The following is an 18717-nucleotide window of genomic DNA, read 5'->3' on the forward strand; positions in this document are numbered from 1 at the left end:
TACTTATAGTCAGTAGAATGTCTGTTGAGGGACCATCAAATTAAAGTGTTAGCAGATATTAAGCAGTCTACTAATACTCTAATGACTTGAGGTTGACATGCAGTTGAAAAGTTACTTATAGTTAGTAGAATGTATAACGTGTATAAGGTGAATCAAATAATGTGTATAGAATGTATAACGTGTATCAAAATAAAATGTTACCAGAACAGGAAACTTCTGCTTTCTAAATGCATCTTAATGATCTTATTGCAAATGATACATCCCTGCATACATTTATTTATGTCTTAACTCGATCTTCTGGTGATCAGCCTCAATTTTTTACTTCAAACAACAACTGATAGATAGAACCAAGGCTACATCCTATTTTTATTTTATTTGTTTGTCGTTTTTCGATAAGCCATTACACTCGAATGTCTGTCACAATACAAAGGAAAAGATCTGCCGCTACTTCAGTTTCATCTGGACTTTATGTCAGATGGTAACACCACAACATTACAGTGTCTTGGTTACAGTTCATATTAGCTGAGCAACATTTACCTTAACCTGCAACAACAATTGTAATATCTGTAACATGGATGCTGTATTGTGACATTCTACCAATCAGTTCAATCATGCGGTAACTAACTTCAATCTTTGCAGTTTACAGTACAGTACAGTTTACAGTACACATATTTGTAATGGTACAGGTATTCCTACTGAAAAATTTAGTCACATGTACCGAATTATTGAATCGTTGTTTTAACCACTGCATATGCAGAACTTGTGTGTGCAGATACTTTGATGTTCCGAACGCATCTAAAAAAAAATAAGGGAGGACACAGAGTGAGTCCTTGTGGGACAAATACACATTTTCCTCAACAAATAACTTGTTTAAAGTAAATGTTTGTGAAAGTCTTGCCAGTATTTCCATTTTGCAGAAAGGTTTCTGCGGACTAAATCTACGCTGGACTTGCTACTGTTAATAGATAGACAGACCCGCTGCTATGAGCATGTAAGATATGCTGTTGTTGCATAAATATACATTGTGGCGAGCAGGTCAAGGGCCGTGGGAGAATGGCCCGAGGCCGGTGGCGTGATTACTAATGGACTTGGTGCGTCGCGCAGGTGTCGCCCATTAGTAATCACGCCACCGGCCTCGCGCCATTCTCCCACGGCCCTCGACCTCGTCCTGCTCGCCACATACATATAAATGGTAGCAGATCTGGGGGAGGTGAAGGGTTTCAGAGGAACTCTGATAACATGCTGCAAGACTAGCAAACAATGAACCAGACTATTTAAATGTGTCAGCTTGTGTCATGTGGTAATGATGTGATTGCTTGCAGATTGCATGTAAAGGACATATCAGCCTTCGCCCTCTAGAGTTTCATGACTGAACTACATATTTAAATAAAAGTCAAGCTACCCATCATATGATGCCATTTTACAAATACAAACAATGAGGATCTAAAATAGTGACAATTGAAAAGTCAACAAACAAATTTGCATTAAATACAACTAATAAAAGTTTAAAAAGAATACAATGTTATGAATATTTTTTATCTTCAAAAAAAGACACACAAAAAAAACTCTTCAACAACTTGTGTGCAAGATAAATTGGTGAATAGCATCAGTTTAATCATATGGACTCTTTGTGAACCACTTGATATATATTTACATTTAACACCCTGAAATGAAAACATATGGATAGTGTAAAGGCTACGCTATACTGCTCTCAAGCTACCAAAAAAAAAAAAAAACGTATTTAGTAGCGTTCTTCCCCAACATTGACTGCAGATGCGGTCATGCTTGATTTCGTATATACTGTTGTATTTGCCCATAATAGAATCACACAGGCATTGTCAGGTGTCATTAGAGTTCTAAAATGTTAATGAAAGACAAATGTTAGAGTCAGAGTTGCAGTCTAATAAATCTTACTTAACACTTGTGTTTTTCCCACCATACTATCTATCCACACTCATAGCCAAAGTATGCACACCTTATCATTATAATAGCCTGGAGAGAAATGCTTGGCATTGAAAGACTTTCCTGTGCACATATTCCTTGCAAACACACAGGGCATCAGATAAGAAGCCCAGTGAACGAGTTCATGTTTTAAGCTGCCCTTTTACCTAATCAATTTTTTTATGACATTTCCCCTCGCTCTGCCTTGGAGTGCATTGAAAAAAGTCGAACAACAAAACACGAGATTGGTTCTGGTGCAAAAGGAATGTTAATTCAGTGCGGAAGTAAGAGAGAGAGAGGGAATGTCACACATTTATGTAATGCTTATGACACCAGGAATTATACACACAGGATCTCTGTGCTCTGATTGTTTATTCTCTCCTGATGAATATGTGTTGTCAGTGCTTTGAGAGCTCAGTAAAATTTGTCTTTGAAGCCCACATGAAGAGTGCTCACCGTATAAGAAGAGTTCCCAGCCAGTCACTTTGTTGCTTGCTGAAATTTACCCATCTCTGAACTCTTTACACTGAATGTACTTGAGCTTTTTTTGCCTTCAGCATCAGTTCAGCTGCACACTCAAGGGTTATTCATAAATCATCAACTGTTCTTCCTTTCTTTGTGTTGTAAATATGTGTCTGCTGTAAGTACAGTAGTAGCAAATGAAATAATCTGACTGTTCACTGTGAATTAGCCTATATTTCAACGGTATCTCACGACCAATTCGCCCGAATTTGACGAGTGATTAAAAGATGGCTAATTCGTACGACCTCGTTCGTACGAATTTGTACGATTTGTCTAAACCCACGTGATGGGTAGGTTTAGGGGCGGGGTCAGGGGTAGGTCATTCGTACGAATTCATACGAATTGGGCAACTCGTCAAATATGTACGTTTTAGCAAAAATCTTACTAATTCGTACGAGTGAGGTCGTACGAATTGTTACGAATTAGCCATCTTTTAATCACTCGTCAAATTCGGACGAATTGGTCGTGAGATCGGGTTGTATATTTACTGTATTTTGATCTTTTATTTGGTGGCCTGTGAACCAAAACTGAACAGTTTAAAATGTCTACTGGCATTTTATTATGCTGATTTGTTTTTCAAGACACATTTATTATTATTATCAATGTTGAAAAAAGTTGTGCTGCTTAATATTTTTGTTGAAACTGTGATATCATTATTTTGTATTAAATTATAAATGTCTTTACTGACACTTTTGATCAATTTAATGCATCCATACTGAACAAAAGTATTCATTTATTTGTTTTAAAGAAATTTATAAATAATGGTGTATATAATGTTACACATCTAGTGTAGCATTACTACATACTGTATGTAATCCTGCTAAAAATATTTCTCATGACAAAACAATGAAATCTATAAACAGTTTTGTTTGTCTAGTTGACAAATATTATACTATATTGTACACTGAACTTATTACAGAGTATAGCTTTTTATCATCAAAAGACTGGTGAATGTGTTTATACACACTACTTGTGTTTATATTTGCTTGAAAAGTAAAACAAACATTTTTGAGAAATTTTGTGTATAATTTGAGAATTATTTTTTCTTTCAGGTCTTTCAAGGAAATTTTGATAATGACACCCACAGAAAGAACGTGATAGATCCCCCCATCTATGCCAGATTCATCCGAATTCTTCCATGGTCTTGGTACGGAAGAATCACTTTGCGCGCAGAGTTACTGGGATGCACAGAGGAAGAGTGAAGACCCCTACTTAATTTCTCTTTAGTCCATATTCTATATAAACTGTGCTTGAACATGTAAAATTAAAATTGTTTTCATCCGAATTTTCCTTTTATTTTATATTATATTTTTTTCTTTCCTAAAGAGGTGGGGTTTAGTCATCAATCATGCCCTGGTTGTTTTTTTCTTTATGTGGTCTGCCATTTAGTGAATTAAATCAAGTAATCATTTTTTTTTTTTTTTTTTTTTTTTTTTTTAAGAGCTAAATGGAGGGCGGGGTTATTTCACTGTGGTTTACACAGTGGAACAATAGCCACTGTACAGTGTCACTTTAAACAAGAACATAAAATGACATGCAATGATTTTTGGGCCATAATCAAGAAAAAAAAAGATCACAACACATAGCAGAAAAGACTAACATTAATATGTAAAATATGTTTCTACTTTCATTTTAACAGTTGGCCTGACTGAAGTTATATCACAACCAACACTGACATTGTTGTGTAGACAAAAATATGATGGTATTGTATTATATGTAAAACGCAAAATAACTGCATGATGCAAAAATGACTAGAAGTATAAGACAACAAGATGTATAAGTTCAAATTAAAGCATTTCGTAGATCATTTTTATTAATCATTTCAAAATTTTATGAACTGATTTCCTCTACTTTTCTAAAGACACTGTTACATGCCCCATGATGTAATAACTTGCCATAAAAATAAAAACAACACTACAGTACTGGAAGCATCCATAACAGGTGAATCTTTAACAATTTAACATTAGATTAACAATGTCACACACATAGACAACTGATGGAAAGTTATGAAGGTAAAGGTACATTCGTTTACAGGTTATTACGTAGGCAGTCTGTAACAACGACAGGAGAAATTAAGAAAATAATGTGTGAAATTAAATGTTTAGAGTTTTTTTTTTTTTTTTACGTGTACAATATTATTTTGTGTAACTTCCAGATGTTTCAGTTTTTCAGGCTGTTTACCTATTAATTACCTGTACTACTGTATTTTTGTTTTTCTTGATTGTAAAAACCTCAGGATAGATGTCAATTTTACAATCGTACAAGTAAATCTAACTTTGGTGGAATGCAAAGTCCCTTTGAAATATCCCACATTTGTATGTTGTTAAAAATGTGAAGGAATATAAACATACAAAAATGTGTTGTATGGACTAGGGATAATTATTTTTTTCCCCTCCCCTTTGCATATAATAAAGGCACCATTAAATAACAGCTTCTATGTATGCAAAGATTAGATACAGATGTTTATACAGCTGTTAGATAATCATCAAAATAGTTATAATTTTCAAGTTGAGCACCATTGGGTTGTGAAGTCACTGCATCAATTTGTTACTTTTTTGGAAATTTTCAGGGGTCACGACACATATGTAATATATCAACGCATTCTCATCCCAAAGCGTAATATATTGACTCTTTTGCCAAAGCGTCTATATCCAACGCATATGGCACCCTTTAGCGTCAATATAACACGCTTTGGTTTTGGGTAGGTTTAGGTCTGGGGTAGTGTTAGGGTTAGACCACTAGGAGGCGCCATATATCTGCGTCTCATATGACGCTAAAGGGTGCCATGTGCGTTGGATATAGACGCTTTGGCAAAAGAGTCAGTATATTACGCCTTGGGATGAGAACGGGCTCAATATATCTATATATATACAAGAACCCATGAGGGAGAGGGAGAGGGAGAGGGAGGGAGAGGGGGAGGGGCAGGGGCAGGGGCAGGGAGAGGGAGAGGGAGGGAGAGGGGGAGGGGCAGGGGCAGGGGCAGGGGCAGGGGGAGGGAGGGGGGGGAGGGGAGGGTAGGGGAGGGGGGAGGGGAGGGTAGGGGAGGGGGGAGGGGAGGGTATGGGAGGGAGGTGTAACACTATTTGTACAGTCTTGAATGTGACATATAAAAAAATTTAAAAAAAGGTAAGAGATGTGATGACATGAATGCAGTATCAGCCCATTCTCATCCCTAGGCGTCATGAAACTGACGCCTTGGGAATTATTTTGACCATGCTTCAATATTCGACGCTTTAGGCACCCTTTAGCGTCAGTTACATGACGCGATCCTAGGGCGTCATCTTACTGACGCTTTACCTTTAGCGTCATGTAACTGACGCTTCCTACCCCAGACCTAAACCTACCCGCGTCATCTAACTGACGCTTAGGTAAAGCGTCAGTAAGATGACGCCCTAGGATCGCGTCATGTAACTGACGCTAAAGGGTGCCTAAAGCGTCGAATATTGAAGCATGGTCAAAATTGTCATTTTAGTGACGCCTTGGGGTGAGAATGCGTTGGCAGTATATATCATACACCAGAATCAGCATACATCATGTGCAGTACCATATTTTTTAACTAACAGATAAATGTTGGCATCATGTTTCTATGTTTATCATGACTATTGACGTATACAGAGGTAATATCAGTAATTCTTGTCCAACATTTCCCCGTGTCTGTGAGATTCTTCTCTAACACTGTTCAAATGACTTGTGTGCACATTTAACAGTTTTGTACAGACCTTTTGAGGATGTCTGTGTATTAAGAAGAAAAATAAAATATGAGGTCCACAGGCAAATTTTTAAAAGAATAACTAATACATATATATATATATATATATATATATATATATATATATGGGTCTGATAGTCCAGCATTTCCTGTACATGTGCTGTGAATAGTGATTGTTTGCAAACATGTATAGAGTTAAATTTAAGAGAGACCCAGTGGGCCACATACTCTTTTGATTTTGCTTTTATGCTGTCAGCTGTTCCAAAAATAAAGTGTCATATTTATTTTTTGTTCATTCCGTGTCAAGCAAGTGCTATGTGGTAAAACATACCAATTATTCACTATTAGTTAAAGTAAAGTGTACAAAGGAGGACAGCCATTCCTAACATATAGACAGCTCTTTTGTTTGACAAATAAAAATACTTCTGTGAAAAATCTTTCGATTTCTGTCTATCGCTTTTTGCTTGTTACACCTTCTCTAATGTTTTGGTAAAAAAAAAACTAAAAAAACATGTTGTTTGTTTCGGTGGATGATTTGGTATGCTGCTTGTGCTTTTCACTTGCATTGATTGCTTTCCTCCTTCTCCCAAGCCATTCTTTGTTCATGATGGCACAAGATGCATCCTATGATTGTGATGTCCGATCATATACTGCTTCTGGCTCTTCATGTGAAGGAAAAAACAAAGAAGAAGGAGTAATCCTGAGGACAAGGCCAGATATGCACAACTGTGATCTAGCAATTAATTTATAACATCAGAGCCAAAATACTATTTAAAGCATGAAATGTAGATTGCTTAAAGAACTGACACATCTGCACACAGTTTCTTGAAAAGTATACATGTTCATCTTGTGCATCCCACGCAATCTTCTATGTGAGGAAAAACTGCCAAGCTGATATCATAAAAGCAGTATTGCAGGTGCTTCATACCATGTGGATAAACAGGGAGCACATGGAGTTGTAGGATCTTTCTGACAATGCCTCTAATAGACTTCACACAGCTCTCTTTGGTTTGAAACCCATGCAAGGAGAGATTGAAAAGGGCTTTATGAGACCTGCAATCTAAAATCATCATTTTCAATCAGCCCATTTCTGAGCACAATGATGGGAGATGTTAGCATGAGGCTATTGTACATTTCTGATTGTAAATGAATGTGCTGTTGGGTTATTAATGCACATGACTGATTGCTAGGAAATCATTCCTTAGCCAGCGAGGCGGGCATGGTGCCACAAGCAAAAAGCGAAGTGAAAAGGGGGTTATCCTGCTTCGTTTTGATTTTTTTTCCCAAGAGCAAATTAGAATTGCTTTCCGATGTAACAGCTGATTGCTTCTGCCTGTGACATCTTTCAGTGAAGACCCAAGACTCATCCACAGCTGTGCGCTACACATGCAGATCACATACTGACAGGAGATTAAAATCTTCATTCAATAGGTCATAGGTCTTGGAAGTCTCAAATGTGCATTCAGTAGTTTAAAAAGTTTTACACATTGAGAAATAAATAGTGTTTAGTGAGGAGTCTCCTGAATGGTGTACACTCACATGAAGACTGTACAAATAATAGTTTTCTATAAAAAGTGTTCTCTTACGAGAGGTTATCTCGTACTGCGTAATATCTTACGCTAGGGGAAAACCTCTTTTCCTCGAGATATTGAAGCCAAAAAATTATCCTTAATTTTGAATTATTGCAAAACGCGTTGCAGCAGCATACAGACATAGGCAGGCGGCTCAGTGTGCCTATTGGCTGTCCTGCGGCAACTGCAGCAGCCTATCGAGAGCGGCCCTTTGGTGACGGTCCAATCGGGGCGCTTCGCGCCCATCGTGTCACGCTCGCGCCCAAAGGGGCGTGGTCTAGCCCTATAAAGATAGCTCGATGGGCTGATCTCACTGATTTTTCATCTCTTCAGCGAAGCTCTGCATCGCTGGATCCTGAGTGAAGAAGCCGCACCGTTGAAAAAGCCTTCTGCAGGACGAGCCATCTTCTGAAGCCGCTGGCCTCATCTCGCCGCCTTCAGTCGCCGCTTCCTGCTGCGCTATCCGGCGTCTATATATCCTTTTACACTCTGCTCACTGTGTGTTCGCCCCCGCGACTCACTTACTAAAAGAGCTGCGTCTTTTTAAAGATGCCAACCTCATGCGGCTCGTGCCGAGCCGCACTCAGCGACTTGGATTCATCTGCGTTTCCTGCCTGAGAGAGGATCATGTAGCACTCGCGCTCGCTGACGGCGGCTGCCCTCACTGCGAGCTATTGCCTATGGTGACTCTGAGGACTCGCCTGGCATATTTCTCCGAGTCTGCACTCCCGCCCGCTGTAGCTGCGCCGTAAAGCGCCGTACTCAGCGGGTCCCCGAGCCTTCTCCAGCCCGTGAAAGCTCGCCGGTTCGCCCGCGAGTTTCACCAGCTTCACTCGAGTCGCTGACTGACGGACAACGCCCGCCGCGCGCCGCCGTTTTCGCCATTTGTGACGAAGAGATAGCTGCATCTGTTGAGAAGGCCAGCTGAGCGGCTAGCTTTCTTTACTTTATATGAAAGCTACCCCGCCCCCACCCCCCGTGTGAATGCGTCACCGGCGAAATAGGGAAAGAGTGTGTTTTAGTCCCGCCGAGGCCGGACAATCTCCATTTCTCAAACATTTCCCAGCTCCTCTTAGTTGAGCGGCTGGAAATGTCAATATTGCAGCAATGAGCCTGTTGTATAACACGCACACCTGCAACATATGCCGACACTAAACTGTGACGCTCCCTTATCTGCTCGAGCTATTTTAAGCTTACGTTGTTTCCCCCCTGTGGCGAAACACAAAGCTGTTTGCGCGGGAGACCCGTGTTCGATCCTGGCTCTCGCAGCAGATAAGAAATTTAGTCTCGCCACGGCCAGACTTCCTTTTCGCATGTTCAGTTCCAAAAAAATACGACTGTTCCAGTGTAATTTGCAGTAAACAAGCCGGTACCACGGCCCGCTTGCCTGCACGCAAATGCCGTTTCCATGGCGACCCAGAAAAATCATAAGCAGTGTATTTTCTGGTATTCCGGCCACAGCCGATGGTGTTATGAGTGTAATAAAATGCCCACAGCCCAGTGTTCATTTCTACACACAAACACAGCCCGTCACGGTACAGGGCTCGCACAAATGAAATCGACGCATGTCAATTGTGCATTAAATGTAGTGAATGTGCCCACGACCCAGTGCCCACAAACATTACAAACTACATGTACCATGGTTTCTGAAAAATGAAACCAACACACATACAGTCAGCTCAGGCCGACGGTGTTTTCCAGTGCAGTGAATGTGCACGCAAAGTCTTCCTAGCCCTTCTAGGAAAACAACGGTGTTCAAGTCTCGCCGCAGCCAGACTTTCACCAAAACTTCACACTCGTTCAGTCCCATGAAATGTGACTGTTCCGGTGTATTCTGCAGTAAACAAGTCGGTATCACGGCCCACTTGCCTGCACACAAACGCCGTTTTTACGGCAACCCAGATAAATACAAAATGTTTTTTTCTTGTGTCCCGGCCTCGGCCGATGGTGTTATGAGTGTAATAAAAAATGCCCACAAACCAGTGCTCATTTCTACACGCAAACACAGCCCGCCACAATACAGGGCTTGCACAAGTAAAATCGACTCATGTCGATTGTGCATTAAATGTAGTGAACGTGCCCACGATTCAGTGCCCACTAACACTGCACACTGCATGTCACAGGGTTTCTGTAAAAACTAAACCAACACTAATACAGTCAGTTCAGGCAGACGGTGTTTTTCAGCGCTGTGAATGTGCCCGCTACTCTGCGCCCACATTCACCCACAGACGGGGCTCGCCCCGCTTGCTCTCTCACAGCAAACTGCTATAATGAAAGCGAGCACGGCCAAGCTACCCGCCGTCACCGGCACTCAGGCAGACGGTGTTTTTCAGTGCTGTGAATGTGCCCGCCTCGCCACGCCGACATTCACTCACAGACATGTTAAGCCCCACGGGGCTCGCCACGCTCACTCTCACACAGCAAACTGCTATAATGAAAGCGAGCGCGGCCAGGCTGCCCACCATTTCAGGCGCGCCCCCCGCCTCACTCACTGTAAACACAGTGCCCATGTTACAGCGCATGAAAGCTCCTGTGTCGTCACTATGTTACGATCAGAGCCCAAAACCCATTCTACCCCTAGCCATTCACGCAAACGCGTGGGCACAGCTCCCGGGGTTTCGAATTGGGTGCTGAACATTATAAAAAGAGGCTATTCGCTGCAGTTCGCTCGACGCCCTCGCCGCAGCACGGCGCGCGTCGAATCTACGGTGAAAACAGAAGTAGCACACCTACTTCGAGCTGAAATAGCGACCTTATTGAGCAAAGGGGCAATAGAGCCTTTATCTCAAGCTCAGAGCGAAGGGGGCCTGTACAGCAGATATTTTTTCTCATTCCCATTCTAGATCTAAGACAACTGAACAAAGCGCTTATGTAACGCCAGTTCAGAATGCTTACAACCAAGAAAATCCTCGCGCAGATTTGCCAAGGGGACTGGTTTATGTCGATAGATCTGAAGGACGCTTATTTCCAGATACAAATAGCGTCACGTCACAGGCGATTTTTGAGATTCGCCTTCGAGGGCCAGGCATATCAATACACAGTCCTACCGTTCGACCTGTCTCTTGCACCCCGTACATTCACGATGTGCATGAACGCGGCGCTCGCACCCCTGAAACTTCAGGGCATTCGAGTTTTGAACTACTTGGACGATTGGCTGATTCTAGCTCGATCTCAGTCAGAGCTCATAGAACACAGGACCGTGTTACTCGAACACCTCGAGAAACTGGGTCTCACAGTCAATTGGGCGAAAAGCTCGCTGGTCCCCAGTCAGAAAATAATTTTCCTGGGCACAGAGCTGAACTCCAGAGCGCAGAATAGACATTCAGCGCTCCACGAAATCCTTCCGCCGCGGCGCTTTAGTCCCGCTCAGGAGGTTTCAGAGAATGCTGGGCTTGATGGCCTCAGCATCTTCAGTACTTCAGCTGGGCCTGCTTCACATGCGCCCGCTGCAGTTTTGGCTCAAAGCACGAGTACCACCTCGAGCTTGGGCTTCCGGTCTGCTTCGGGTCAATCAGGAATGTGTCACAGCCCTGAAACCTTGGAGAGCGACCGACTGGTACCAGTCTGGTGTACACCTGGGGACTTCCTCGTGTGTACAGGTGGTGTCCACGGACGCCTCCACCTCGGGATGGGGAGCGCTGCACGAGGGCAGACCGTTCTTCGGCCTATGGTCAGAACGAGAAAAGCTCCTTCACATAAACTGTCTGGAAACTTCTGTCCCCGAATAAAGGGCTACCACGTCTTAGTCCGCTCGGACAACATGTCGGTGGTATCCTACATAAATCGCCAGGGCGGCGTCAGGTCTCGAAACCTTTTCAGACTGACAGAGCGCATTCTGGTCTGGCTCAGCACAATCTGCGCTCACTGAGAGCAGCTCACGTGCCTGGCCTCCTGAATTTGGGGCCAGACAGACTGTCCAGAAACAATACACCATCTGGGGAATGGTCTCTGCACCCGCAGACAATCCTCCTGCTGTGGGAGAAGTTCGGCAGAGCACAGGTAGACCTATTCGTGTCCCAGGAGAACGCTCACTGCCCAACATTCTTCTCAAAGAGCAAGGATGCACTGGCCCTCGTCTGGCCCAGCTGCCTGCTCTATGCTTTTCCCCAAGTGTTGGAACAAATCAGGGAAACCAGATGCTCTGTGCTCCTTGTGGCTCCGCTCTGGACGAACCAGGAATGGTTCCCAGTCCTAATGCAGCTGACGAGCACTGCCCCATGGCCAAGTCCGACGAGGAAAGACCTCCTCTCTCAGGCCATGGGCTCAATTTGGCATCCTCACCCGTGTAGCGACTCTGACAGGGTATCCGGACAGATGTATCTAAATTAGCGAATCCCGATTTGCAAACAAAGGTCAGTTCTTCGTGAGTAAACAAAGGGGCATTCTGTATACGACCCCCTTCGGGCATGTTGACCAGATTGGTGCCACTATGGCTAGGAGTCTCCCTAACACATGACACATTTGGAACAAGCCAGCATTGTCTTCAACAAATGGTCAACCATTCAAACCTCGCCGTCTCACGGGACACGCATCCTGACCCCCCCCCCCCCACAGAAAGAGTCCACAAAGCTGCCTGAACGCTGAAGGACAATCACACATTAATGCACACACACACACAAATGTCCTATAATGTGTATATAAATGTATATAACACAGAAATTGTATCCAACCTTCCTGTATGCATGCATATCTTATTAGCTTTGCTTTATAATAAGAAGTGTGGTTTGCTAGTGTATAGCTCTGAAGTCTAAGAGTTCATCAAAAGAATGTTCCAACACATTAACACACAAACACCAGCCATGGAACTTTTCAGAGAAAAGTACCTCTACATGTTTTAAATGTATTCATTTTTGTGCTTAGATGTCGTCACATGCCATACTGGAAGTACTGACAATTTTATTGTGTGTTAAGCAAACTTTAAAATGCTTGTAATTCTGCATATGAATGTAACTCTATGTTCTTCTACTTTTACCTGCCATGTCTGGTAGCTGTTTGACCGTCTTGTTTTGACTGAACCAGTCATACATAGGATATTACTGTAAAATCTATTGTCCGGTTTGTACAATCTTTCTGGGTAGGAATGACAAAATGTTATACCATCATAAATGATCCTGACAAGACAAAGAGGAATCTTCCGCGGGCACTTTTCTCCCAGCTGATTGGTGCCTTCATGCCAGAAGGGGCGTGAACCTAAGTGTCCTTAAAGAGACGCGCCGAGCTTCCCTTTTTTTTTTTTTCTGAAAATGTTTCTGAAACTCTTCCTGAAACTGTCTTCCTGAACGCTCTCTTCGATGCTTCATCATGTGACTCCTCGTGCGTCTGGACATCGCCTTAGTGTGATGATCCATCGTTTCTCTTTTTGTTTTCTTCAAGTTTATTTTATCTTTTTCGAAGTCTCCTCTGTTCATGTCTTCTCGCGAAGAAAATGAACACAGCCAGACTGGCAAGCTTCACCTACAAGGACATTCAAACACGCCGCGCTCGCTGGACGAACCCGAACTCGTGACACGAGGACAGAGAGAGACACACACGGTTTCTTCACATCAACCACAAAAGAGCTTTACCTGTGCAAGTAACCGTTTACCATTCTTTCGAGGTTTAAGATCTGTGATTCTGGTTGTCTCAAAAGGTTCTGTCTGTGATAAATTTTGCCAAACCAGAAGATCTCTCATCTTCTTACTCTCTCTCTCTCTCTCTCTCCCTTCCACTCTTTCTCTCTCGCAACCTCTCTCTCTCTCACTCCTGTTTGTTATTTCGTCTGTCTCGTTAGTGTTACTGTTTAACTGTACATACATGCATCCTGTGTTCAAATGTAGAATTCTTTATCCGTAGTTTCAATTATTAAAACCATATTCTTGATTGATCCTGAAGTGCTCATTTACAAGTCAATGAAATGAATATCTCATAGCTACAAAGCTTTACAAGTTGTTACTATATCAGTAACGTAAATTTTATAAACACGAGAAAATTAATGTTCACGGCCGGAACATTGAGATTTCTTGGAGTTTATAAAAAGGGATAACTTTGTTGAGAAGTTGGTAAGTTAATCTTACGGCTGTTTGCTGGACAAACCGATTGTTTGATAACTAATTAATTCCCTTAAAGTTATCTCATATAATCGATCTGTAATGAGACCATTGATATATGAATGAGGAATTATAATTCGTTATGATTTACCATTCATACATACAATCGATCTGTTTTCAATTTCGATAATATAACTGTAATATGCAAATATATTAATCATATTTCATGATTAATTATTAAAATTCCCTATAAATAATTTGAGCTAATTAAGGCACATCTCGATGTTTCTACACCCGGAAAGGTGGGCCCTGCACGCATGGGCCATCAACCGGTACCCGTAAACCTCCCAGAGGGGGTGCTAAACACCATCACGCAGGCCAGAGCACCGTCTACCAGACGTCTCTATGCCTCAAAGTGGTCTGTGTTTGTTAACTGGTGCAAAACCCGAGGTTTTCTCACCCACAAGCAGCGGGGTAACGGAGGTACTTTCCTTCCTTCAAGAGCTACTGGATAAGGGCAGGTCCCCATCCACGCTCAAAGTCTATGTGGCGGCCATAGCAGCGTTTACAAAACCTGCGTCTGGCCCGTCACTGTGGAAAAATGATCTGGTCATTCGTTTCCTAAAAGGAGCTAAGAGGATGAATCCTCCCAGACCCCCATCTATCCCCATGTGGGACCTTTCCATGGTGCTAGAAGCCCTGAAAGGAGCCCCATTCGAGCCGATTCGGACATCGGATATGAAACACTAGTCTTTCAAAACAGTGTTTCTCATGGCTCTTGCGTCAGTAAAACGCATAGGGGATCTGCAAGCGCTCTCAATAAGCGCAAAGTGTCTGGAATTTGGGCCTAACGACTCAAAAGTCATACTCAAACCAAGACATGATGTTTTATAAACAAAGTTCGGGAGGAGCACGTTCAAATAATCATTCCAATCAACTGGTCATCAAACAATTACCCTATCAGCACGAGAAGGAGCATATAAATATTCACTCTGTCAACTCACCTAACATTCCTTGACAGTTTCAGCATCCCTCCACCACCCCGACTCCTCACTCTTGGCTTATCTTATTTATTTATTTCACAGCCAGGAATACGGGGGGAGTGCTCTGGGTTCGGGCCGAATCCCTAACTCGGAGCCCTCTCCTCGGACAGCACGCCAAATACGCATTTATTCTATCTGACTTATTTGTAAGTGTGAACTCGTGAAACGGATACGTGCCTAAATCCCTCAACACACCGTTTAGGGCCCAGGTTATCTCCCTGTCTGCCCTACCGGTTCATAATGAGGAGGAAAGCACAGGCCTCCTTTGCCCAGTAAGGGCATTAAAGGCCTACGTATCTCGCTCGTCTGTTTTCAGACAGACTGAGCAGCTTTTCGTTTCGTTCAGCGGTCGCGCTAAGGGCCTAGCCGCTTCGAAACAGACCCTATCCAGATGGATAGTTGATACCATAGCAATGGCATACACTACAAAGGGACTTGAGTGCTCTTTAGCTGTTAGAGCACACTCCACCAGAGGCATGGCCTCATCGTGGGCGTGGTCTAGTGGGATCTCTTTACAAGATATCTGTATGGCGGCAGGCTGGGCCTCCCCGTCTACATTTTTAAGGTTTTATAACCTAGAAGTTCCCGCCTTACAAGCCAAATTGCTGTTGGTTTAAAAGTCAAGTACCACCTGCCCCGTCGTTTCGGCGCAGAGTACTGCACTCGCTTGAGCACCGCTCAACGGGCTGTGAGTTTTTTCCCAAGGGAAAATAATGCCCGTACTATCACTCAGTACAGGCCGAAGTTTTTCTCTTCACCCTGACTGTGTGTGACACTATTATAATGAATAGCCTTTCTTGTGGCTAAATTATTTGAGAATGATGCTGCTAGCCTCTCTTCTCGGACTCTCTGTGAGTTCATGGTGATTATGTACTATATGCGCCCCGGGCACTTGCCCCTTGGGACTTTGGTGTTGGATCCCTAAATGCACGGCGTTTTGCATAGTGTTCCCCTAGCGTAAGATATTACGCAGTACGAGAGAACCTCTCGTAAGAGAACGTACTCGGTTACTAACGTAACCTCAGTTCTCTCTAGAAGAGGGAACGAGTACTACGTATCTTGCCGTGCCTGCTACGCGCTGGTTCGCTTCGGTGATGAAAAACCAGTGAGATCAGCCCATCGAGCTATCTTTATAGGGCTAGACCACGCCCCTTTGGGCGCGAGCGTGACACGATGTGCGTGAAGCGCCCCCATTGGACCGTCACCAAAGGGCCGCTCTCGATAGGCTGCTGCAGTTGCCGCAGGACAGCCAATAGGCACGCTGAGCCGCCTGGCTATGTCTGTATGCTGCTGCAATGCGTTTTGCAATAACGTTTTAACTATGTAAGTTCCAGGGGCCTGTACCATGAAGGTAGCTGAACAAACTCGGATTTACAGGATTAGTTTTGAGTTGACAAAACCAAACCGATGCAATCAGGCTTTATTGGTACCATGAAGCAGCTCATCAACTTTCTCTGTCAACTCAGGCTTTGATCTTAAGCTATGATTACTCCACGAGCGCGTGCTCATACCAAAGTGACGTTGGCACCGAACAACCAATCGCGGTCGATATGGATAGAGCGAGAGCGATATTTTCTTTCCGCGGAGGTAAGAGATAATCATTCAGAATTACGATGAATTTAAATATGTATTACAAGCTCGAAACAATACGGTCTCTGCTGCCAAAGCAAGAGAAGACTGTTGGAGAAAGATTGCTGATTGTGTTAATGTGTAAGCTAAATAAATACGTTCTTTATTCATGTAAAATGATGTATATATAGGCTATGAATGTATGTGTGGGTGAAATATAGCCTATATTTTTATAATATATATAAAAAAATGTGCATGTATATACTAATAAAGTTTAATATTCATTGATTTTTAGATGCAACTCCAAACGTTCTTGGCAGCTGATAAAGACAAAATATAAAAATATAATTCAAAGTAGCCTAGTAAGTATTTACACACAACCTTTTATTATTTTTTTATTAACACTTGTTTGAGGCAAACCGAAAAAAGAGTGACATTCAGAAAACCAGTGGAGGGCCACTCCTCCAGAATACACTGAGTTGTCTCTGATAGGAATAAGGGACGGCCGATTATGGATGGGATTACAGGTGCTGTACAATCTTACCCTGGGGCCGGCTCCTCGAAGCAAGTAACACTGGGTACGTGTGCGATACATTACTATTTTAAGTTTTAAATATGGCTGACTGAAATTCTCTGCAGTCGAGGGAAATGCAGTGTCCCTGTTGAAGCCAGCACACACACACAGTCTCCCACACAGAGGTCAGTATGCAGCAGACAGAACACCAGAAACATATTGGCCTACTTTTATTTATAAGGGAGGAGGAAATGATGAAGACACTCTGTCTGTGTTCTGGGACAGTTGCTGAGGTGAATGCACTGGGCTTTTTATTAAGGCAAACATTTGAATTTGTGGCATAAAACAGGGACTGGCCCAAATTACACGTCTCTTTTATTGTAGGATTTTTCACAACCTGTCCCAGAAACTGAAGCCTCTACCTCAACAGGCTTCAAAAGAAATGTGAACAAGGTAAGGATTTAAAACCCTTGACATATATATCAGGTGTTTGTCAAGGAACTTTCAAGGAACTTTTTGTGAGTTGATTAGCCTCCCAAAAACTTGTAATGATCAAGTTTGTGGTGGAATTATGTTTCAGGTGGAAACAGACTCAGTCAGGGCCCTTTACAAAAGGAGCCTATGGAGCTAGACTGCACACTAAAGGAGCCTATAGAGCTAGACTGCACACTAAAGGAGCCTATAGAGCTAGACTGCACACTAAAGGAGCATATAGAGCTAGACTGCACACTAAAGGAGCCTATAGAGCTAGACTGCACACTAAAGGAGCCTATAGAGCTAGACTGCACACTAAAGGAGCCTATAGAGCTAGACTGCACACTAAAGGAGCCTATAGAGCTAGACTGCACACTAAAGGAGCCTATAGAGCTAGACTGCACACTAAAGGAGCCTATAGAGTTAGACTGCACACTAAAGGAGCCTATAGAGCTAGACTGCACACTAAAGGAGCCTATAGAGCTAGACTGCACACTAAAGGAGCCTATAGAGCTAGACTGCACACTAAAGGAGCCTATAGAGCTAGACTGCACACTAAAGGAGCCTATGGAGCTAGACTGCACACTAAAGGAGCCTATGGAGCTAGACTGCACACTAAAGGAGCCTATAGAGCTAGACTGCACACTAAAGGAGCCTGACTGTGAGCTGAGGAGGCTCCACATTTAAAAAATAAATGCAACAGCTAGATTAAACTGATCTCAGCATGTGAACTTATTTAACCAAGTAACACTTTAGCATGAATATTTATTAATGCAACTTTCTATTGCTTTCTTTCTCTTCATCGGGGAGAAGCTTTCTGTGGTGGTTCTGGCTCCTTTCTATGGTGGCTATATTGTGCAGAATGGCACATGCAGACACTATCTGTGATGCCCACTGTGGTGACTCTTAAGCGCCGAAGACAGTTGAAACATGCCTTTAGGATGCCAAAGATCATCTCTAACTTTTACTATAGTTTTACTGACACATGAGGGTCATGATAGGGGGTTATTGTGTAGGTTTTGCTGTCCCAATTCAAATTAACAGTGTTTTGTACTGTACCAAATTTAACTAGCTTTCCTCAAAGCGCTGACACAACATACTCACGGAAAGTAGATTGTTGTCTGTTAATTTTACTATTAATTTAAAGATTCATCTCACAGAAAATAATAATTTCACATGTTCACATAATCTCTACCTGAACATTAAGGCTGTGAAAAGACTTTCTATTAACATAATCTGCCTCATGTTCTCCTAGAGAAGTGGAGATTGCAACATGTGTGCAGGCTATTGCTCCAATGACTCTATAGGGAATCCTATCATGAGATTAAAATAATGCTTAACATGTACT

General features: G+C 42.7%; 1 protein-coding gene across 3 annotated transcripts in view; it reads left to right on the forward strand.

Moving 5' to 3' along the window:
- The window catches only part of edil3a (EGF-like repeats and discoidin I-like domains 3a), a 234392-nt gene extending 230644 nt beyond the window's left edge, over positions 1 to 3748 (forward strand). For all 3 annotated transcript variants that reach the window (XM_056233375.1, XM_056233376.1, XM_056233377.1), the window contains one exon: positions 3516 to 3748. In XM_056233375.1, coding sequence (XP_056089350.1) covers positions 3516 to 3665 — 150 coding nt within the window. In that variant the 3' untranslated portion in view covers positions 3666 to 3748. The remainder of the gene's footprint in view (positions 1 to 3515) is intronic.
- The last annotated feature ends 14969 nt before the right edge of the window (positions 3749 to 18717 follow it).

This window comes from Rhinichthys klamathensis, unplaced genomic scaffold, assembly GCF_029890125.1.
Source record: "Rhinichthys klamathensis goyatoka isolate OS25496 unplaced genomic scaffold, OSU_Roscu_1.1 h1tg000369l_1, whole genome shotgun sequence".
Classification (NCBI taxonomy): domain Eukaryota; kingdom Metazoa; phylum Chordata; class Actinopteri; order Cypriniformes; family Leuciscidae; genus Rhinichthys; species Rhinichthys klamathensis.